The 23,289-nt window shown below is 43.6% G+C and overlaps 1 protein-coding gene across 2 annotated transcripts in view; it reads left to right on the top strand.

Annotated features, from left to right (window-relative positions):
• The window catches only part of STAB1 (stabilin 1), a 94,311-nt gene that overhangs the window by 58,958 nt on the left and 12,064 nt on the right, over nucleotides 1–23,289 (top strand). For both annotated transcript variants that reach the window (XM_083429271.1, XM_083429272.1), the window contains 17 exons: nucleotides 2,051–2,176; nucleotides 2,874–2,947; nucleotides 4,198–4,272; nucleotides 4,794–4,907; nucleotides 5,971–6,018; nucleotides 6,631–6,714; nucleotides 7,694–7,840; nucleotides 9,344–9,481; nucleotides 10,074–10,133; nucleotides 10,733–10,909; nucleotides 11,007–11,093; nucleotides 12,568–12,717; nucleotides 15,224–15,283; nucleotides 15,427–15,643; nucleotides 17,732–17,881; nucleotides 18,889–18,993; nucleotides 22,036–22,143. In XM_083429271.1, coding sequence (XP_083285397.1) covers nucleotides 2,051–2,176; nucleotides 2,874–2,947; nucleotides 4,198–4,272; nucleotides 4,794–4,907; nucleotides 5,971–6,018; nucleotides 6,631–6,714; nucleotides 7,694–7,840; nucleotides 9,344–9,481; nucleotides 10,074–10,133; nucleotides 10,733–10,909; nucleotides 11,007–11,093; nucleotides 12,568–12,717; nucleotides 15,224–15,283; nucleotides 15,427–15,643; nucleotides 17,732–17,881; nucleotides 18,889–18,993; nucleotides 22,036–22,143 — 1,920 coding nt within the window. The remainder of the gene's footprint in view (nucleotides 1–2,050; nucleotides 2,177–2,873; nucleotides 2,948–4,197; nucleotides 4,273–4,793; nucleotides 4,908–5,970; nucleotides 6,019–6,630; nucleotides 6,715–7,693; nucleotides 7,841–9,343; nucleotides 9,482–10,073; nucleotides 10,134–10,732; nucleotides 10,910–11,006; nucleotides 11,094–12,567; nucleotides 12,718–15,223; nucleotides 15,284–15,426; nucleotides 15,644–17,731; nucleotides 17,882–18,888; nucleotides 18,994–22,035; nucleotides 22,144–23,289) is intronic.

Below are 23,289 nucleotides of genomic sequence, written 5' to 3'. Positions count from 1 at the left end.
CTGGGAACTGCAGCTTCAGAAGGATATTGACAAACTGGAATGTGTCCAGAAGAGGGTGGCAAAGTTGGTGAGAAGCCTGCATACAAAGTCCTGTAAGGAAAAGTTGAATGAGTTGGGTGTGTTTTGCCTGGAAAAAAATATGAGTGAGTTGCGATGGAGTGTTGCTGTTGTTGTTTAGTCTTTTAGTATGCACCACCATCAGAGGTTTTTAAGCAGAGGTTGGGTGGCCATCAGTTGAGGGGCAATTGACTGCATTGGACTACATGACCTTTGAGATTCCCTCCATCTCTGTGATTCTGCTTTCTGTTTCTTGAGAATCCTATGGGACAGGTTTTCAAAGGGTCATTTCCTATGGCCCTTTAGGATACCTTTTGGCCAATCATTTAATATTGACTCTTCATTTAGACGCATTTGGTTGCAATTTAACTAGAATCAGAAATGTTCAAGTTATTGCAGAGGATAAGGCAAATGTATAAGAACTAAAGTACAAAAATTATAAGTAAAGCTACAGCAAAATAGCTTTGCTCTCCTAACCCCCCCCCCCCGTTCTGTCCCCCATTCTGTCATGATTATGAAAACAGCTAGCACTTCAAGTGCTTAGTACCAGGCTAATCAAATTATTATGCCACCTTGATGTATAACAGCTTAAATAGCTCCTCTACTGTAATCTCTACAGTAATCGTTTTGAAATCTGCAATCAGGAACAAAACCACTTTCATTTAATCAAGCATCCTTATTTTTATGGATTAACACGGAACTTCTTACAAGACAGGTATTTCAAAGCAATCAGCCAGAAACTGATCAGATGCAGGTTATGAATCCTGCATGACACCACCTCCCCACACACATATATATAGTGTGTATATATATATATATATATATATATATATATATAGATAGATAGATATAGTGATTTAATCAAAATTGGCAATGCAATTGAACAATCTTTATTGGTCATATTAATCAAACCATGAAGCCAGAACCAGATGAAACCATGATGATATTCATTTTATAGCCTCAGCTTAGAGCAGACTGGCTCTGGCCCCACTCACCTCATGTTACCAGTGAGATTCCAGCTCCATGGCATGCACCACACTAGGTTCTTACATGCTGGTTAAGTCCCAAAGTGTTCCCTGTGCTTGGATGGTGTATTGGGCTTCAGACTGGCAGTCTTGTGAGATAATGGATCTTGACCCCATGCCATGCCAACCCCACTTACCTCAGCAAGCCAGTTGTGGCTTGTTATCACCTGTGCCTGTATCCTGATAGTTATTTCGTCCATGACTGGCTGGGTTGTGTGTGTGTGTGTGTGTGTGTGAACACAGTGGACCTGCCACAAAATCAGAGAGGCAGAAAAGAAGCAGGCATGTTCTCCCTTCTTTGAAGGAGGAGGCAAAGCCTTACATCCCCTGCAGTTAAACTCTATAAATGATCCCCAATGTCTTAACTGCCGCCAGAGCCGGAATTGGGGTACTCCGTTAAAGGGATCCTGGGGTAGTGCTTTGTCCATAAGCGCAGATGGGGCTAAGGACCATAGCGCTCCCCAAGGCACCAATTCTGATGGGCTGTTCCTATTTGTTGTAAGTCACAGGGCAATCCTTTCTCAGATTCAACCTTTTGGGAAGCAGGCAGCGGGTGGGCTGTCTGAGCGAGAAATCACCCGATGCCTGAGCCAGATTGCATACATCTGTAATCAATAAAGTTGTGGCCTGCTTTGATCCAATAACTGCACAATGAATCTGTCTTCGGGGGGAGGCAACAGGCTTGATGTGCCTGATCACGCAAATAGTACACCTCTCTGAGTGATTCTGATGTTCCCTTGGCAGTTTGGCTAAGAAGCATGAGCAAAATAGACTTGCAATCCTGCCTTGATCATCTATTCACATAAGGGGAAAATTTATGTTAACTCCCCTCCCCATCTGACCTCCCCCCCCCAACAATATATTCCATACTGATCACAAGGGTCACCCTTGCAGGTTTTCAGGAGGCTGCAGAGGGAAGCGAGAGAAAGGACAACCCTGTTCCTAATTTCTTTTCTTTTGTAACACAGAAATTGATCCCTGTGCGGTGGGCAATGGTGGCTGCTCCCCACATGCCAGCTGTACAAAAGTTGGGCCTGGTCAAAGAACTTGCTCTTGTAAAGAAGGCTATGCTGGAGATGGGACTCTATGCCGGGGTGAGCACCCATACTGCTTTGAAGCACATGAACTGCTGAGCAATTCTGCTTTTGAAAATAGATGCTAACTGCAAAGGCCGGTATATATGTATCTAGATGCCTGAGTGAGCATACTGGTGACATTTAAAGCTCAAGTAAATATTTATGGTATCATTAAAATGAGTTTGAGAACTTACAGTCACCCTGTCTCCCTTGTAGACCTGGCGTCTCACACCGCCTTAATTATCTCATGCATGGTTCAACCACCACTTCTCTACAGCAGATATCCTACTGTTCCGTGCCTAGGCAGAGTAATAGTGTTGTGGTTGTTTGGAAATGGGCACTGTGCTCATCTACCAGCTACTAGGACAATAGGACTTCTTGCAGTTTGAACAAATCCCAATTTTTGCCCAAGACATGCTGTGGCCGTGGTCTTTCCTTCACAGAGCTGTGTTTAATTTTTAGCATGGAAAGGGCTTTATTTGGGGGTTGAGAGTGAGTGGGTCAAAAATGTTGTCCTTAAGACCAAAAATGTAACTTTTTTTCTACTGGTTCACTCTTGCTCACTTCTCCTCTTGGCAGACAGCTTCATATAGAACAGCTCTGTTCATGCCTCCTAGCATGCTAGGAACTTGTTTTGTTAGGCAGGTGCAGTTTTACAGTGGAAGCAAAATTTTGGTGCATACAATCCTTTCTCCTACATCTCTCCTACATACAGAAATTGATCTATGCTTAGACAAGAACGGAGGGTGTCACCAGTTTGCTGAGTGTGTTAAAACAGGACCAGGCCTCGTAAGCAACTCCTTTTCTATTTATTTTTGGGGCTCTCTAACAGTACATTTCTCCCGGGGGGGGGGGGGGGAGAGTACCACCCTAAGGGTAGTATCCAATGAAATCGTTGAGCTTGTGTAGCAACATTCACGCATGCAACAGATTTCTCCTCCCCATGACCCCCTCCCAGATCTACCCTGTTAAAAAAGGTAAAGGTACCCCCGCCCGTACGGGCCAGTCTTGACAGACTCTAGGGTTGTGCGCCCATCTCACTCAAGAGGTCGGGGGCCAGCGCTGTCCGGAGACACTTCTGGGTCACGTGGCCAGCGTGACATCGCTGCTTTGGCGAGCCAGAGCCGCACACGGAACGCTGTTTACCTTCCCGCTAGTAAGCGGTCCCTATTTATCTACTTGCCCCCGGGGGTGCTTTTGAACTGCTAGGTTGGCAGGCGCTGGGACCGAGCGACGGGAGCGCACCCCGCCGTGGGGATTCGAACCGCCAACCTTTCAATCAGCAAGCCCTAGGCACTGAGGCTTTTACTCACAGTGCCACCCGCGTCCCTAGATCTACCCTGAGGGTTCCACAAAACCCTCCTTCTGGAGCAGATTTTGTGTGAGCTCCATTGCACAAGTCACTCCATGAGCACATATCTATATTATCTAAGACTGAAATCTCATCACAATGAGGGAACAGTGCTAATGCGCTGCAATGCATCTCCAGCTGCTGAGTTTGGTGACCGTAAGGGATTGGGTCTCACTAGCTCAGAAGACTATTTAAAATTCTTGCAGCTGATTGCACTGTTTCTCACTGGGAAAACACAGTGGCACACTCTGGTGGCTATGCATGTGCTCTCTCTTTCTGTTATGCTCTCTCTCCTCTGTTAGACCATGATTTGAATCCTGCAAGGTCATGGTGCGTAGGGAAAACTTTCCACTTGTGCAATGGGACTTCCCCCTTTTTATCCTCCAGCCCCCCTATAATTAGCAGGGTTTGGGGGAGAAGCCCAGAGCAGATACAGGGAGCACATAGAAGGAGAAGACAGAGAAGAAGTCCCATTGCTCAGGTAGAAGTGATTTGTTGCATGCTTACACACAACAGCAGAAATAAGATGATAAAGACAGCTGCAGGTTTCTAGACTGAGGAAGCTCCTGTGATTTTAATTTTCACTGTAGAAAATCAATCTATTGCTACTGTTGTCTGCAGTTTTGTTCGTAGGTCCGAATTATATAATGTTGACTATACATGGTTCCTTTTGTTTTATTTTACATAGGTTGCCTGTAACTGTCTTCCTGGGTTCACTGGCGATGGTGTTAACAAGTGTGAGCGCACTGATCCTTGCAAGGAGGTTTGTTGGCACTCATCTGATTCTCTCGTCAAAAGATTAACAAATGATTTACATTGATCTCCTTTCTGTCCATTATCAGACAAATTATGGGTAGAATCTTGAAATGTTAAAAAAAAAGTGTGTGTTTGGGGAAACCAATCGTGAATATCCTGTGTAGTGTGTAATTTCGCATAAAATGGTCCATTCAGATAAGAAGCATTAAAAATCTAGAGCCCACCTTGATTATAGAGGTTTGTTCAAGAAGTTATTTGAGTTTTATAACATGCAGAAAATAGTATGTGCAGAGAAATCAGAGAGAGGAGCTGAGTAAAGTCCTAGGGGGGAAGGGAGGGAGGAAAGGGGGGAATTATGTCTGTGATTATACGGTTTGACAATTTGTTATGTTGAAATTGCTTAATAAAAACATTTTTAAAAAGAAGAAGAAGTTATGTGAGTTCCAAGCACTGTGTGTTTTACGCATTTCCAAGTAGGCAGTATTTCAGCTTTCTTACTGACTAATCAGTTTCAACTTTTCTTCCCAGGATAATGGAGGCTGCAGTCCACATGCTCTCTGTCTCTCTACAAGTGGGGATCGAATCTGCATTTGTTTATCTGGTACCGGCGATGGGTTTACATGCACAGGCACTGTGTGGCAGGTACAAGACATTCTGTTGGAAAGGGGCTGCCACGATTTCTTTTATCTCAACCTACTCTTAAGTTCCCACCGGGCAGCATTATACCAGCAATAATATATTATTGACATCAGGCTGTATACAGAACTGTTCCTTACACCATCACTCCTCTTTCTGAAGAAGAAGCAAACTAAGATTTTTTTTAAAATGCCAAGCGGATATTTCAGAGGAGGTGAGAAAGTTACAAAAGGTCCCATAAATTAAATATAGCAGTACAGTAACAGTTCTGGCCATAGATTAGTTGGGGATTAATTTAAAAGAAAGTGAAGAAAAAGATTGCTGGTTGAGGAGCTTGCAGTTAAAATACAGATATTACCTAGAATTGTTCAAATGCTACCATTAGAAATACTATCCTGAAATATACTCGGAGTCCTGTAGTGATTTCATGCTCTTTATTGCAGCTTGTAAAACAGTGATTAAATTGTCCCCCAAACCTCAGGCTTTTATATACATTATTTACACAATGTGTCCCGTCTGATTGGCTGATTCTGATTCCCTCCTGGAGCCTGATTGGTCTTCTCCTGCAAGCCAATCAGTTGTTGCATTCTAGGATCCTACTTACCTATTGTTCTAGGATCCAAGCTTAGTACATAACATACCCAAAAGGCTTTTCTCTTCTGCAAAAGGGATGGAATTGTCTTCCAAATACCTCTTTGGACTAGTAGAGCCTTTGGAGGACTTGGAGTTGAGAGTAAGTTCACTCTGAAGGCAGAGGACACTGCAGTTCATTTTTGCTTATCAGATGTCAGTGGGACCGGTTCCTTGATCAATTCTCTGGCCAAACAATTCAAGGCAACTGGAAAATTGAAGCCCAGAATATATGTCACAAGTCTTATAATGGGATTATTTTCACAAACCATTCCCATTTCATTATTCATTATTGTACTGCCGTTATTGTGTGAAGTAGGGTATAAACGTTCTTTCTTCATTTGGACATGAAGGATAAGGTTGTTTTTTTAAAAAAATGAAGAAAAGCAGAGCCTTGTCGTTAATATTAGATGGTTTTTAATTTCTTTCATTTTTTTAGGAGCTCAGCACAAGACAAGCTGCATCTAAATTCGTTAATCATTTCAAAGTAAGCATCAACATCCTCTAAAAGAGAGTGAGCCTTGAATTTAGAGAGTCCCTTGTGTCACTTCCACTCATGCAGGGTTAGGTTTATTAAGTGTGTGTGTGTGTGTGTGTGTGTGTGTGTTGCTTCCCACTAAAAAATAAAAGTCTCAAAGCAACTTACAGCCAAAATTAACAAAATATAATGATGAACATAATCACATAATGACATAAATGTGATTAAAAACAGATTCATCAGTGCAATAACATGTCATTGGTGGCGTCCAAATGCTCAGGTAGACCAAAATGTATTTGCTGGCACCAAAAGGATGACAAGATTGCAGATGGGCAGGACTCCCTGGGGAGAGCAATCCATATGCAGGGGGCTATTCGAAATTACCTTAGATTTCTGCCAATTCTCACTCCCACCCTACTCCATTCTAGAGAGTCTCCTTCACTTCAGGAGTGGATTTTGGGGTGGGTAGTGGTAAAAGGAGCTGCATCAGGATGAAGAACATTGGAAATGTCCAGTGACATGAGCAGAGTCCTTCTTCATCTTTTCTGAGCAGTGTTTTCTTGCATAAATCATGTTGTGCTGCTGTGTGTGTTAATCTCTGGACATGTTTTTGTGCCATAGCGCTTTAGCACTGCTGAATTGACGGGATCTGGACCGTTCACTGTTTTTGTCCCACATGCTGATTACATAAAGAACAGCACCACGGTAAGAAACACTTTTCTGGTTGCATTTGAAAGCCTATCGTTCTGTTTATCAGTCTGTGCAAGTCTTCTCAGGGTTTCTTTAGAGCTACAGTGGTGCCTCGCAAGATGAAAAGAATCCGTTCCACGGGTCTTTTCGTCTTGCGGTTTTTTCGTCTTGCGAAGCAAGCCCATTGACAGATTAGCGCTATTAGCGCTATTGACAATTTAAGGGCTAAAAACGGCTTTTTAAGGCTTGGGGGATTAGCGGTTTTGCTGCTAAAATGCTTTTAGCAGCTTAGCGCTTCAGGAAAAGGGATTTTGGAGCGGGGGAAAAAAATCAAAATTTTTCGTCATTTTTCGTCTTGCGAAGCAAGCCCATAGGGAAATTCGTATTGTGAAGCGCCTCTGCAGACGGAAAACCCTTTCGTCTTGCGGGTTTTCCATCTTGCGAGGCATTCGTCTTGTGGGGCACCACTGTAGTTTAATACAGGGATAGGCAATGTGGCCCTCAGGCATTGCATGCCAACAGTGCCCAAAGCCCAACCCTCCTTCTTTCTTTCTTTCTTTCTTTCTTTCCTTCTCCCTCCCTCCCTGCCTCCCTCCTGACCCAGCATTAAAATCACTCCTTCTAACTAGAAAAGGTTAAATCCTAAGAAAGCTTCAGTTAAACCTGAATGTATCTAATCTAAGCAACTTTCAACTCATTTGTATGAATCTGAATTTCTGCTGCATGTGTAGGTTTGTTTCAGTTCTCTTCAATGTATTAGTGATTATATTGTGATTGGCTGTCTTCCCTAATTTTTCAAATAAGTATAATAGATAATGGGGAATTGTTCCACAATTCTTCATTCTTCTCTTTCTTGAATGAGAACAAGTTTTCTCAGTAGGTGAAGTGTCAAATTGATATTTGACTCTGGGGCATCCCATTCTCCTCAGCTAGTTTCAGTTCTTTGGAAAGGTGCTGAGCCCGTGCCTGACTTGTATAACCCCAGTTTCTTCAGTTTTCAGAATGGGAAGAGAAGGGTTTCATCAAGGATTTGCTTAACTATCACATAGTCATCTGCCACCAGTTACAGTCAGAAGACTTGCAGTTGAAAAATTCCATCACATCTCTATCTGGTCTCAAAATAAAGGTTTCCATGAAAGAGGTATGTGTCATGTTATTCAGTGGGCAGAGCAATGGGTGTGCCTCTTACCCTTTGTACAACAAGCTACCTTCCCGCCATGTAAGTGCTTCCTATACATGTTCTCACATCCAGCCAGGCAAGAGGCATTCATGTAAATCAAGGACACATCCCAGGCAGGCAAGACACAACGTGAGTGTGGAGTAGGGTTTAAGTAGAATCCCAAGGGTTGGATAGAAAGGTCTGAAGGGTCTCATTTGATGCCCCTATTCTTTTAATAAAGGTGCCTCTTAGTAAGAAACCTAACAAACTTCAGAAAGATGGGTGCAGGGTTTTTTGTTTTGGGGCACTGTTGAAGTTGATCCTTGTGTGTTTTGTTTTGTTTACAATTATATTAGTATGAAAATGGCATGCATTGAAGAAGGGTCCCTAGGGAAGTAACATGTAACATTTCAGAAGGATGGAGGCCAGGGACTAGGGGGTTATGGACACTTTCCAACCAGGCAAAAATACTTGAGGGTGCAAAGTGGGACCAGTATGGCCTGGGAAGAGTCCTGGGGGCCTGATAAGAGAGGCCTGGAGGATCATATTTGGCCCCTAGGCCTGCAATTGTAAGAACATAAGAAGAACCTGCTAGATCAGGCCAATGGCCCATCTTGTTCAGCATCCTATTGTGGCCAAGCAGATGCCTGGGGGAAACCTGATAGCCTTCTCCTCCATGAATTCGATCCTCTTTTAAATCCATCCCTCCATCCCATGGGAGAAAGGTTCCCCACTACTGCTTCACAATGTTGCCCATAAATTTCTGAAAAGTTTTTAGCTACCTCGGGTTACAGACGCTTCAGGTTACAGATGCTTCAGGTTACAGACTCCGCTAACCCAGAAATCGTACTTCACGTTAAGAACTTTGCTTCAGTATGAGAACAGAAATCGTGCTCCGGCAGCGCGGAGCAGCAGGAGGCCCCATTAGCTAAAGTGGTGCTTCAGGTTAAGAACAGTTTCAGGTTAAGAACAGACCTCCAGAACGAATTAAGTACTTAACCCAAGGTACCACTGTAGTTGATTTGGGAGACAGGAACCACAAACTCAGTGAGTGTGGAAATCCCTCCTTTCTCTAAGAATTAAGTTCTTAATGCGAGATTCCACTGTACCCAGCTTGAGTAGTGGAAGGCGGGGACTGTGAGAACACGGCAGTATATATTCAATGGAAGGTCCATAACCCAGTGGTTAGAGCATATGCTTTGCATGCTGAAGGTCCCTGGTGTGTCCAGGTAGGGCTGGGAAAGACTCCGTCGGAAACCCTGAAGAGCTGCTGCCAGTCAGTGTAGACAGTGCTGGGTTAAATGGACCAATAGTCATGATAAGGCGTCAAGCCTAAAACATCTATCAAGACAAACCTACAATAACTTACTCCATCTTGTTAATGTAGCCCATCCCTCACTGGTGATCATCACTCAAGAACAAAAAGGCTTTGTACATGAGAAGGTGTGTCTTACTGGGAATGTGTATTATGTCCCTTTTTCTCAGAACAACGTGTATTTAAATGATGAAGCAAAGATAATTGAGAGTGACATTATGGGAAGCAATGGTGTCCTACATTTCATTGACAAGATCTTAATCCCATATGACCTGCAGAGTATAAACATTTCATCCAACCTAGCACAGGTATGTCTAAAATTATGAAGGGCTGAAATGACTCATTAATTTTTATACTCAACTCTGTATTTTTTAAAAAAACAAACAAACACAACACTATGGTTTTTATGGTTAAACATAAAACCTTGCACTTGCTTTAATATAAAAAAATAAAATAAATACCAGCAGTGATGTAAATCTGTCGAAGGCACACCCAAGGTAATTTGTATGCATTGGCAATGTATGTGAGCCCATCTTGCCCCTTGGTGTTACACAGTTGTTTGGTTTGCATTCCTATGTTGTACAGAAGCTTTTCTAGATTTGCATACGAAATCTCTTACCTGGTGGAAGAAAGTTTTATAAATATTGGAATGAGGCATTTCACAGCTAGTATGTCTGACCAGAATAGTAGTATATTGATTAACTGCATTGATGAATGGCAGAAATCATGACTTGCTGCTGTTTTAAGGAGTATGAGTGTCTGTGTATTGGGCGATTTCTCTTCAGTCTTCATTATAATGGACACAAAGTGACCCCCTGGGAGTGGCAATGCATTTGGGTTTCCTCTTCCATGATACAGAGACTTGGTTTCTAATAACTGCATCTTTTTGTTGCTTTCCAGAAAACCATCACAGAAGTTGCAGATGCTTATGGATACAAAATCTACAGCAAGCTTCTAGTGGTAATTTGTAGTCCTTAAAATGAAACATTAATCTCTAATAAAAATACAAAACCCCCCAAAAACCCCCAGATTCAGTTCAGAATTCATTTCAGAGTATACTCCCTCCAATCTAGGCTATGTGTTACATTCAAAGGATTGTGCAGTATATTTCTTACTTTTAAATATGGAACATGTTACGTATTCAGTTGTCTGTGTTTGCCTGAATTTGAGTCTGGACTAAGGATTCTGAGCCCCTGTGTTCTGATTTGATACATGATATCCAATCACAGAACATTTCAGGAATTGGGCCTCTGCCATTGGCCCTTAAAATCTGAGTCGTGATTCGCAGTTTGGAAGTTTAGACAGCCAATCACATTGGAAGTGGGCGTGGCCCAGGCCTTCAGAAATGCATATAAGCAGTTGCTTTGCCCCTGTTTCCCAGTTACGTAGTTCAGTAAAGGTTCTTGCTGTTATCACTGTGTCTTGCCTTGTGGGAACCCACCTACACTTCAAAACATTCTTTTGTTTCTGATGGCTAGTTGCACACAAGTAATTTATGATTGATACTGCGTGTACGGTATTTTGATGTGTATACACTTTGCTGTATTGTCTCTGTGTAGGAGGCGGGACTTCTTAATCTGGTTAACAGTACCTTGCACCAGCCCTTCACAATGTTGTGGCCTACAGATGCAGCATTTAATTCTCTCCCTGAGGATATGCAAAAATGGTTGTATAATAGAGAACACCGGAGCAAGTTGGCTGCTTATCTCAAAGGACACATGATCAGGGACACGCTGGTAAGTTGATAGTGTTGTTGTTGTTTTTTTTAAAAAACCACCCTTCTGAATTTATTTTTGAAGTTGTCTCAGAATCATTACTTTTGTGTGTGTCTAGTTATCGGGTTCCAGCCTGATGAGTACTCATGGTTTAAGAACGATGCATGGATCACTCATCTCATTTGGCTGCAGCAAGACAAGTGTTGTAAGTCAATGTTTATCTGAACTAAATGTTGTGTATGTAGGGGTGGAGTGATTATTGTACTGCTTGAGTGGGTCAGCTAGGGATTGAATTGGTGACTCTTTAATAATAATAATAATAATAATAATAATAATAATATTTTTTTATTTATATCCCTCCCTCACTGGCCAGAGCCGGGCTCAAGGCCGCTAACACCAGTAAAATTACAATAAAAACATAATGGGGGGGGGGGGGAACCAATATAAAATACTGGTTAAAAATACAATTTAAAATACAGCCTCATTTTAATAGTAGCCCATAGATCAAAACCATAAGGCGAGGGAAACATAAGGGTCAGACTGAGTCCAAACCAAAGGCCAGGTGGAACAGCTCTGTCTTGCAGGCCCTGCGGAAAGATGTTAAGTCCTGCAGGGCCATAGTCTCTTGTGACAGAGCATTCCACCAAGTCGGGGCCAGTACTGAAAAGGCCCTGGCCCTAGTTGAGACCAATCTAACCACATTGCGACTTGGGACCTCCAAGTCCTTTGTGGACCTTAAGGTCCTCCGCGGGGCATACCAGGAAAGGCGGTCCTAGGCCGCATAGGGTTTTAAAGGTCAAAACCAGCACCTTAAACCTGACCCTGTACTCCACTGGGAACCAGTGCAGTTGGTAAAGCACTGGATGAATGTGATCCTGCGGCAAGGACCCTGTAAGGAGCCTCGCCATGGCATTTGCACCCGCTGGAGTTTCTGAGTCAGCTTCAAGGGCAGTCCCGCGTAGAGCGAGTTACAATAATCAAGTCTGGAGGTGACGGTCGCATGGATCACTGTGGCCAGATCAGGGCGAGAAAGGTAAGGGACCAACTGCTTAATACGGTGGAGATGGAAAAATGCCACCTTTGCTGTGGCTGCAACCTGCACCTCCATGGGAAGGCAGGCATCGAAGGTTACACCCAAGCTCTTGACAGAAGGCACTGGCACTAATTGAGCCCCCGCAAGAGATTTAGTCTTTCAGGTCTCCCCACTAAGTGCTTTCCTGTCAACAAGCACTGTGTGTGTGTGTGTGTGTGTGTGTGTGGCAATTCTGAGTAGGTAAAACATCAGGAAGAGAATGAGTTGGAGAGGTCCTCTTCTCCTGTCTCCCCTCTTCTACTCCCATTGGCAGCTTTCAAGATGTTGTTAGACTCCAACTGTCATCAGTGCTAGACCAGCATAGCCGATAGTCAGGGGTGATGGGAATTGCAGTCCTCAAACATCTGGAGGGCCAAAGGTTAGCTGCCCCTGGTCTAGATGGCTGCTGTTTTTTTTTTTTTTTTTTCCTTTCTTTTGCATAGAAGGGGAATTTTTCAGTTAATTTTTTTGCCTTGGCATGTGATCAGGCAAGCAAGCCTAAGGTGCCAGTAAGTTTCAGGAAGTGGATGGAGGCAGGGATGAATTTCACATACAGTGGTTTGAACCGAGCACCTCCTGATATGCTTCTCGTTTTCCTTCCTTGCAGGGAGAAATTCTGGTGAACAATGGCAATGCAAGGATTGTACAGCAGTCAATGAAATTTAATGGTGGGGTTGCTTATGGTATTGACCAGGTGCTGGAACCTCCAGACTTGGGATCCCGCTGTGATGAGTTTCGCGATGTTGAGCGGCCATCGGTGAGTGTCTTAATATGCACATGCTTGTTGATTTCTATAACCTTCCTCCTTTACAAATCCCCAAAGAAGTTAAGAGTCTCTCCTGGGAAAGTACCAACTCTTTAAAAAAAATTACAGTGGAACCTCAGTTGTCGAACGTAATCCATTCTGGAAGATCGTTCAACTCCCGAAACATTTGACAACTGAGGCACAATTGCTGGTCGGCAAAATCCATTGAAAAATTGAAGAAATGTGTCTCAGAAGCCTTTCAAAAACAAAAGCACTCACTTCCGGGTTGTTGGCGTTCAGGTTCCGAATTGTTCAGCTTTCAAAGCGTTCGACCAACCGAGGTTCCACTGTTTTTTAATATTTTATTTGGTTTTAAGATTCAAAATTACATTTTAACACTCAGTAATTATAATCCTACTCTTATGATCAGCTAAATGTACTACGAGATAGCGAAAGAGATAATTATTCTGTGGAGACCCCAATGAGCAGAACATAACAGAACAGAATAGAACAGAACAATACAAGTAGGATCCTATATTCTCCCTCCCTCACCCCACTGTTTTAGCAGAAATGAAAATAAAAGGAAAACAATATTGCGTAAATACTAACTATAACATCTCCCTGTAAAGTATGCTCTTTGCACAAAGGTTCGTGACCAAAATACTTTAGAACAGACTCAAACACATGATAAAAGCCCACCAGAAATCAGCTGCCTATGGTCTGGTCCTTAGAGCTCCTGAGCTTTGGGTAAAACCTGGAATGGAACACCTCCAGACCCTGATGGACTGGAACACAAAAAACACAGATTGGATTCCCTAACATTACACACCCAGTCCTCAGGGAGGAGCTACAAGGCAAAGAAGGACTGTGTTCACATGGCAGTTTCTTCCATCTTTATGATAACTGTTAATTTCCACATTATATTTAGAGTTGCCATATTTTGAAGAGCAAAAAAAGGACACATTTGCCGACTTCTACTTTTAACTATGGATCGCCATGATGACTCTCATTTTTAAAAGGAACACATGTCCTAGAAAAAGAGGATATATGGCAAGTTTCACACAACGTAAAAGCCACTTCCAGAACTATCGTGGCATACAGTGCATGTTTAGCATTCTTTTCCATATTGTTTGGAAATGGATTTTTTCTGGAAGCAAATAACATGGAAATCTGCCTTATATTCCACAGCAATTCTAGAAATGGCATTTTATGTTATGTGAAAGCTCAGTTATAATGCAGAACGAAACAGGGGGAAGTCATGAAAATGGAATAAACTGCCATATGAATGGCAGTATTCATTCATATGCCAAAATGTTCTCAGCCCAACAATTGTGTGTGTGTGTGTGTGTGGCAGGAAGGAAGAGAAATTTGCAGCTGAGAATTTATTAGAAAGTGCTTAACTCACCCCCTGTTTGCAAAGGCCGCCCTGCCAGCCATTTTAAGCTTGGTCCCCACCCCCTCAGCTGAGCTTGGAAGCCAGAAGCCCAGAAGACTGGGGGGAAAGGTCTTTGAGGAGAGAATTGCCAGAGGTGTGGTGGATTAAACACATCAGGCGAAATTCACCTAACCAGCTCTGTCAGTGGAAGTACTGCACACGGACTTCTGCTTGCACAACAGCCCCCCCCCCCCCAAATGGCTTCAGAGGAGTCAGGAGAATCCCCAGAACAGGGCACAGGGGGAGGAGAGGAGGTTCCGTCTGGGAAGCTGCAATGTTTGCGCAGATGCAATGACTGGAAGAGCATAATGTTGAATTCCACCTCCATTCTGCCCACTGATTACTTCATCAGACCTATTCAATTGAAAACAAGCCATTTTGAGCCTTCTGCTTCCCTTCCTTTGAGGATTTTGGGCATCCCTCCACGGGAAGAACCTGGCATAGATTTATGCAACAAAGGAATGTATAGCTGCACTTTTACCCCAATTTTGAATTGGATATTTTTTATCCAAATTAGGGTAAATTGCACCAGAAAATTTCCAGATGCCCTAGAGTAGGCACATCCAACTCCAAAGAGGCTGGGATCTACCCATTGTCATTGCCAGGAGTTTTAGGGGAGGGTTCACCAGAGTTATTGAGCTTTTTGGGGGGATTGATAACAACCACTTTGTTTTATACTGCGATCGACCATAGACACCAAGGCTATTGACCTGTTGTACATGCCTTCCCTAGAGTGATATAATTTGGTATGTTTGTTTTACTTGTGTTAAGTAAACACAACTCAAAGCTCCCGGTCTTGTCTAATATTGTGTTTGCAATTGGCCTTCATTTCTTAATATATTTTTTTATTATCATTATATTTCTTACCTGCCCTTCACCATGAGGTCCCATAATGTCCTGATGAAATGGAAATATTTTCCATGAAAAAATAAACCACTGGTGAACTTGAAAAAGGGCCATGCTGGCTGTTATGCCTGCGGTCATTGCTGGTGAGACGAGCTCTGCTTAATAGAATTAGACTGGTGACTTTTAATTACAAGCTTTGTGGACCTTTTCTCCTCTTCCTGTTTCTCTTCCTCTCAGGCTGCTGCTTGCGGTTCCTGTGGTAATCCGCCTAGTTGTTCCGGTGTCGCAAAAGACGGGGTAAGTTGAACATGAAGGTTCCATCTAAATAAAAATGTACTAAGCCTGTGATATATATTACAGTAGATATTTGGCATGCATTTCTACCCTAAGGAATAGATGTCAATCAAGGGCAAATAAAAGTTTGTTGTTTTTCCTTACAGGGGGAGACCCAGTCTTGTTACTATTATGCAGATGGATTGTCCACTCGTCCATGGTACCCCCTTTCTGAAAGAAGGTCTCCCTGGTTATATCGTTCACATGGGCTGAACAGATGGCGTCCACTTTCAAGGTCCTTGATGAAGGGGTGCAGGAGAACATGCTTTGTCATTGAGTGGGTACCTCAGTGCTGTCCAAACCACTATGGGAAAGATTGTCAGGGTAAGAGATCTTCGTTGTGTGTCCGCAGGGGAACTATATACTTGTGTGTGTTTTTTTCTCTTTCCTGGTGATCATAACGATTATTTCAGCCAATAAAAACAACACCAGACTGTTCATAATAGTTTTCCTTTTTATATGGGGAAGATTCCCCATAGTGTCCTGTTGAGCTCTTTTTAGATTTACATGTCTTAGGAAGTAGCCCTCCTAACTGCAAGCAGGAGTCACTTCAGATACTCCTTTGCAACCTGTTTGTGTAGTATGATGGATTCACTTGCTTTGTCCCACTTACAAATGTTGAAAAATTTCCTTTATTCCAACAACCCTTCCAACATACTGTATTTTTCGCTCTATAAGACGCACCAGACCACAAGACGCACCTAGTTTTTGGAGGAGGAAAACAAGAAGAAAAAAATATTCTGAATCCCAGAAGCCAGAACAGCAAGGGGGATCGGTGCGCGGTGAAAGCAGTAATCCCTCTTGCTGTTCTGGCTTCTGTGACAGCTACGCAGCCTACATTCGCTCCATAAGATGCACACACATTTCCCCTTACTTTTTAGGAGGGAAAAAGTGAGTCTTATAAAGCAAAAAATACGGTACTTCTTTACCTTGAATGGTCTGTGTTCCCCACCATCCCTTTCAAAATGATAGACTTCCTTTTTAAGTGACTTAGTGTATGTTCCACTTGGCCATAACACATATACCTGAAGGAGCGTCTCCACCCCCATCGTTCAGGCAGGATGCTGAGGTCCAGCTCCGAGGGCCTTCTGACGGTTCCCTCCCTGCAAGAAGTGAAGTTACAGGGAACCAGGCAGAGGGCCTTCTTGGTAGTGGCGTCTGCCCTGTGGAACAGCCTCCCATCAGATGTCAAAGAAATAAACAACTATGTGACATTTAGAAGACATCTGAAGGCAGCCCTGTTTAAGGAAGTTTTTAATGACTGATGTTTTAATGTATTTTTAACCTTCTGTTGGAAGCCTCCCAGAGTGGCCAGCCAGATGGGTGGGGTAAATTATTATTATTATTATTATTATCAACAACAACAACAACAACAACATTATTCAGGAATTTCTTCTAATCAACCACCTGGCAATGAATAAATGCTAGAGCGCCATGCGCCATGTCTGATTTAAATGAGTGAAGGCAAATGACTCTTACTTGCAGCAAAATCATAAGCCTGTATATTCAGAAGCAAGTCCCAATGAGTTAAATGGGACTTATTCCCTAATTAGTGTGCTTCAGATATGCTAGCCCAGAACATACCTTTAGCTTATTAAACATTTTTTTCTGATGACAGAAAGTTGACCCAGCTGGAGAAGACTTGAAAACCTAAGATTGCTGCTTGTTCCACTATATGTAGAAAAAAAGGCATAGTTAGATTTCTTTGGTTTCTTATAACTTCATCATGTAACAGTATGATACAAATTATTTTGAGGAACATAAAGCTGTGTGCACACTCCTGTTTATTCTGCATCCAACATGCTTCCACTGCTGGTTTGGGAAGCAGTGTACGGACATCATTAGCTACAATTTGTATCTATCCTGTCATTTCTTATGAAATACCGCATTTTGATGTGTTTCCTCCCCCATTCCAACTGCGATCAGAATTGAGAAAAAGAACGACCTAGCTGCATTTTAAACCAATGATGTGTATGCATCTGTAGTGATCGTATTATACAGTACATTCACTGGCAAATGATAGGCTGATTAGATCTTGATCATTATTATTTAATTGCCCAAAGTAATTGTTTAGCACTGCACAAAATGTTAAAACCATACAGATCATGCCTTTAGACTTACAGTTCAAAGGTAAAGACCAAGAAACGCTAAGGAGGAAAGGAAAGGGGAGTAAAATGCAAGGAATGTAAGTCCCACTACTTTCACCTTGCAGTTTGATTGCATATGGATGTGCTTCTACTGTTCTAAGACATTAGAGAAAAGTTAAAGATTTGCTAATTAGGCTGGTGTCTTTTTTAAGGAGGCTGCTAACAAGCAATGAGGCTTCGGTTCAAGAGTGATTGCCAAAATGGTTATGGCTGCTTAATAAAAACGCCTTCTGTTGGATAACCTTCAGTGCTTCCTGCCTTTCAGTGTGTCCTGGAGGGCTTAAGGAACCATGCAGCAATCGTGGTACCTGTAACGATGGGCAGCAAGGCTCGGGATGGTGCTCCTGCGACAAGGCCTTCATTGGTACAGCTTGCGAGAACTGTGCCCCAGGCCACTATGGACCAGAGTGCAAAGGTACATCTTTGTTTTCAAAGACAGCAAGAACCAGTAGCTTGAGTCTTCCTGCTCCAGTTTGATCTCAGCAAGTTCACTGGTAATACGCTATGAGTCGGGTTGCCATATCTGGTACCTGAGGATTGCTTTAGAGATGTTTTCCTACACCAGGCGGGCATGGAGAGCACTAAAACAATGTATGTCCAGCTTTCTTCAGTGCCACATTTGAAGATAGGTGGCTGTCTCCACCCCCACCCTGCTCCATCTTGTGCACATGTTGGGAAGGTGCTGCCTGGGTGCACCCTTACGATGCTTTTAGCTGGAAAGGGGTTTTTCCTTCCTTACAGTACTGTCTGTGATGTGTGTTAGTACTTGAGTAATAAGTACTTTAAAAGCAAGGAAGTGAGATACCTACTCAAAATCAGCTGGCACATAACCTAAGCCTGTGCACATACCACTGTGTACAAAAAAAGCCCTTTAATATTAGTCAGCTTCTTCATATCTAGCTTATTCTTCTTCTTCTTTGGCAATCACTCGTAGCCGAGTTAGATTGTCTTCCAAAAGAGGGTTTTAGCAGCGAGTCCGTAAGTGACTGTGGAGGCCAATTCTGGATCCACACGTCCTTCCATAGTGGGGACATTGGTTTCCAGGCGGGAGTTGATCATGATGAGGGTTTGCCAAGCGTGCCTTCCTCTTGGCACATTTCTCCCTTTTGGCCTGAGTTCAAGTGTCTTCAAAGCCCATGACACCTTTGGTAAAGGCTGTTCTCCAATTGGAGCGCTTGCAGGCCAGTGCTTCCCAGTTGTTGGTGTTTATATTGCATTTTATTTTTTTTAGATCTGCCTTGAGAGAGCCTTTAAACCTCTTTTGTTGACCACCAGCATTACACTTTCCATTTTTAAGTTTGGAATAGAGTAGTTGCTTTGGAAGACGATCATCAGGCATTTGCACCACATGAAGTTGATGTGGAAGAATCATTGCTTTGACACTAGCCCAAGACAGTGACCATTACTTTTTTCCCTTTGCAGAGTGCAATTGTACCAGTAATGGGATCTGTGATGAGGGGCTGCACGGAGATGGCTTCTGCTTTTGCAGTGCGGGGTGGACAGGAGAGCGCTGCGAGACTGAACTCGGTAAAGTAGACCCCAGCTAAATCCCTAAGCAGCATTCCTCCCACTGTCTTGATAGACATTCTAGGGAAAGGATCATGTTACACAGTTCCTGGGTGCTTCCCTGATTTTTGTCTTGTTCTTATCCCATTATTGTGCAAAAAAATCTTTTTGGAGTGCTTCAAAAGCTTTAAAAGTCTGTAGCAACAAGGTGGGGATGAAAAAGCACCAAGTGCAGACGCCATAGGTATGTATAGGGATGGCAGGCCTTCCAAATCCATAGCTTGCCCTTCCCCCCCCTCTGTGGATCATGTGCCCCCAGCCCAGCCCAGGAAATCTAGTTAGCAAAGTGTTTTTGGCAAGTATGGGGAGGGTTAAAGGGATAAACAAATACAGAGATTCTCAAATAATTGGATCAGTTCAGGAATGTGAGACTTGAATGACAAGATAATGAAATGCTAAATACTGGTATGACCTGTAATAAACAAATCCAGAGAACTGGAGACAATGGCAGTGTCATCAAGTAACCTCTTCCTTCCCTCTGTCTGCTCAGCTTATGTCACAGGCAATTCTGATCTCCTGCTTCTGTTTTCACAAGCACAAGGGATTTATATTGCTCTCTGAACCGGTTTTTCTCAGCATAATGGAAAATTGCTAAAGAAAGTGAGCCTGGAAGCCAAATGACCCATTATGCTGTGATTACATCTTTTTGCACATTCATAAGAATAATTATCAGATACACTGTGGGGGACGGGGATAAACAACGACATGTAGAGGGGGTTTCTTTCCATGCTGCAGCCTTGACCACAACCTCCCTCACCGCTATTTGTCCTGGAAAGGAAGTTGCTCTTGGTGAGATTTTTTTTTGTCAGGATTTAGAGGTGGAGGTTGCGTTTGCGTGGACAGGCGGAGTCCTCCCAACCCCAGGCTACTCCCGAGTGGAATAATGACTCAAGACAACGTGCTATGGGATTAAAATTGGAAACAACTTTATTAAGTTTCAGATGTAGGGAGACCTTGGCTCAGGCAATGGGCGTTTATCCTTCCCAGTTCCCAGCCGGGGATCTGGGAGACATCAGGGTTGTCCAGAATGTGTGGAGATTGGGCTTCCTCTGGAGAACATATGTTTTGCATGGAGCACCCCACCCCCGTTTCGCCTCGAGAGAGCAATGACAACCTCTTGGCGTATGGCCAATGCCTCCCCTCAAGATTCCTTTAATGGGGAACCCTGGGGTCACCGCCACAGAGGGGGGTGTGGGTCACCGCTTCACCCCCCCCCCCCATTTAGGAAGCTAGACTAAAGGATTCTGCCCAAGGCCTGAAACCACCAAAGTTGCGATGTTTTGTTGCCTGGCGATTTCCGCCCCCTCCCACAGATGGAGTAAATAAAGACACCGGACACCGGAATTTAGGTTAATGGGCGAAATTGGCTACAACTTTACTGATTACAGATAAGATCGGTATTGGCTTTAGGCATTGGCCCTAACAGACTATCCGGTCTAACCGGGAAGGGTTAAGCACCAACAGGGGGAGCCCCCGAGATGCACATCCCTAGGCGCTCCCCAAGGGGTTACCGCGAGCGTGCTTTAGGCCCTAGCCTCCGTAGGTTTCGGACGAGGCGACGCTCCCCGGAGTCCTTTAACAGACTACCCTTCAAGATTTGGGGGAGGTGATGGCGTTCCTCCCCCCTGACTTCATTTGCATGACAATACCCCTGTCAATGCCTAACTGCCAAACCAAGGAGTTGTGACGTTTTGCTACGAGGTAGGCGAAAAAACCAAGTGGCTTCAAAATACAGCCAATTAGCCAAATGGAAAAACTCCTACCAGCCCCTTGCGGCGACCGGCCGAAGCCCATAGCAAAGTCCGAAAGCAAACCTAGAGGGCGGGTGGGTGGGAAATCGCAGCTGCTGTAGGAAAGAAAAGGGGTGAGCCAGGGCTACCCTGACCTTAAGAGCTCCTGGTAAGCCCGCCCCGATTGGCTGGCGCTGAAGGCAATGAATATTAATGAGACAGGGGAATCCCCGAGTCCTGCGGGGCTGGCGCCAGCCCCGCGATATTGTAGATGGGGGCGTGAGCCTGCAACACCCCCTCTTTAGGTCGGGAGTGGCTTTACGGGGGAGGCAAAACCTGCCAATGCAGGAAAATTCCTTTCCAGCCCTTTAACAGCGACTATGATGTAGCAGCGCCTGCGTAGCTGTGCAGAAGAAGTTAACTTGCAAAAGAAGGTTTAACTGAGGGAGGGCAGGGTGGGAGAAGCTCTGGAGCCAACTGATGCTTGGCAAGTAAGATTCACCTGTTGTGTGGGCAGGGCGGTCCCTCCCCCTACCTGGTTGATCCCCTGGCAACGCCTCCCCAGGCAGGATTGGGCGATTGGCTGAGGTAGGTGGAGACCTCCAGGTATCCAGCCTGGGGAGGGTGAAGCCAGCCCATACTACCAGGAGCCGCATTGGGATCTGGGGGGGCTGCGTGCGACCACACAAAAGGTGCCCCCCATTTGATGTGGGAAGCTGTCATTGCCTTTCTGCATGCCATGGTTCTGATATTGAAGAGCACCCTAGTCATTTACATTTCATGTAATGTTTACTTTCTCCCTGAGAAGCAAGTGACCTGCCCAAGGAAGCTTTGATGCTGAATGAGAAATTGCAGCTACCCCTGTGCAAGCTCAACACACACAGTCCACTGTACACTAGCCCCGAGTGCCTTTGATGTCTATACACTGAGCAAAAGAAGATTAAGTTTGACCAGCCTCCCTGTACACAATAATGGCATGGTTTTGGGGGGGGGGGGTTGTGGGAGAAGAGAGGTGCAATCTCTTGAAATAAACTGATTTGAGATGCTTTATATGTGTTTCGGTCACTTGCATTTTTGTTCCTATGAGAAATTTTGGCAGATGAAATGGTTTTTCAAACGAAACCTTCCCCCTGGACATGAGGAAATTTTCCCTTGTTTGTGGGCTTGCCACATCAGCTCTAGCTGGAAGAGCAGTGCGCTGTGAAATAAGCCCTGAAATGTGTCTGAAAATGGAATGGAATTGACTAATGAGCCTGACTTCTTTTATATCTAGCTGCGGTGCCTGTGTGTTCCCCAGCCTGCCATCGTAATGCTGTGTGCCGGTCCAATAATACATGCGAATGTAGCCTACATTATGAGGGAGACGGCTGGACATGCAAAGGTATTGAATGAATCTAGCATTTAAGAACCATGTTTAATCGGTCACTAAGACTCTTGTCATGTTGGGGTAGTATCAGAAAAGCTTTCAATAATATGATGGTATTGCAAATAGCAACAAATTTAGATTGTGAACCATCCTAAGACCACTTATGCTGCATCCTTGGATGTAAGGTTGCATTCTCCAAGTGACTATATTGAGTCTGCGTGGGTTTTGGTTTCCCCCCAGTAATGTTGCAAGATACTGTGACCATGGTCTTACAAACAGAGGGCTTATCCATGCTTACCTTTTGCCCTGCTCTTTCTGGGCACAGGTCCACACTTAAAAGCTCCATGTCCAAGTGGTTTGTTTTTTTTCTTTGCCCCAGAGATTTCCTCCTGAAAACCCTGCTCTTTAGTGCTCGATCGGAACAACATCAATTTGGGTTTCCCACGGATTGTCATTTGCTCTGATTGAGCTTTAAAAAGCAGGTTTTGGAAAGGAAGGATTTGGACCAAAAAAGAAGAAGAAGAAGGGGTGTTCGGACATGGAGTTATAAAGTGCAGACCGTGCCTAGTGCTTCAGGTTAAATGGCGCCTGCCATTTGAATAGGACTTTTGGATCAGCATGAAAATCCACACAGGACTATAACAGTGTTTGCTTCAACTCGCTTGTGGAAATAACTCAGAGGTTATTAAGAAGAAAAATGATAACAACAAGAAGATTGGAAGACGGGACTTGTGAACATCAAAGCAGCAGAAATATGAGAGGATAGGACCCTTCTGAGCTCGAAGCATGGGTACCCCCAACAAAAATTTAAAAAATTCGGCAAAATATTTCGACTTTATGATATGTATTGGCATAATTCGGATTAATTAATGAGATATGATTGGATTGTTAAATGGAAATTTAATAAAAATTATTTAAACAACAACAACAAACAAACAAACTTTCCCCAAAGGAATATTTGGGAGGATTCTTAGCCTCTGAAGATAATTGTTACTCTAGATTTACAGATGGAGAACTGCTAAGGAGAATGGTTTCTGAGAGGGTTACTTTAAAGCATGCTTCCCTGAATTGAAATCCATCCCAAACTACTCTAGTTATTGAAACTTAGATACAGAGCACTGATCATGATTCCAAAAAGTTTATAACAATCACATGCTTGGA

The sequence above is a fragment of the Podarcis tiliguerta genome, assembly GCF_965153285.1.
Source record: "Podarcis tiliguerta genome assembly, chromosome: 2".
In the NCBI taxonomy this organism is placed as follows: Eukaryota; Metazoa; Chordata; class Lepidosauria; order Squamata; family Lacertidae; genus Podarcis; species Podarcis tiliguerta.
This window is presented reverse-complemented; position numbering and strand designations above follow the sequence as displayed.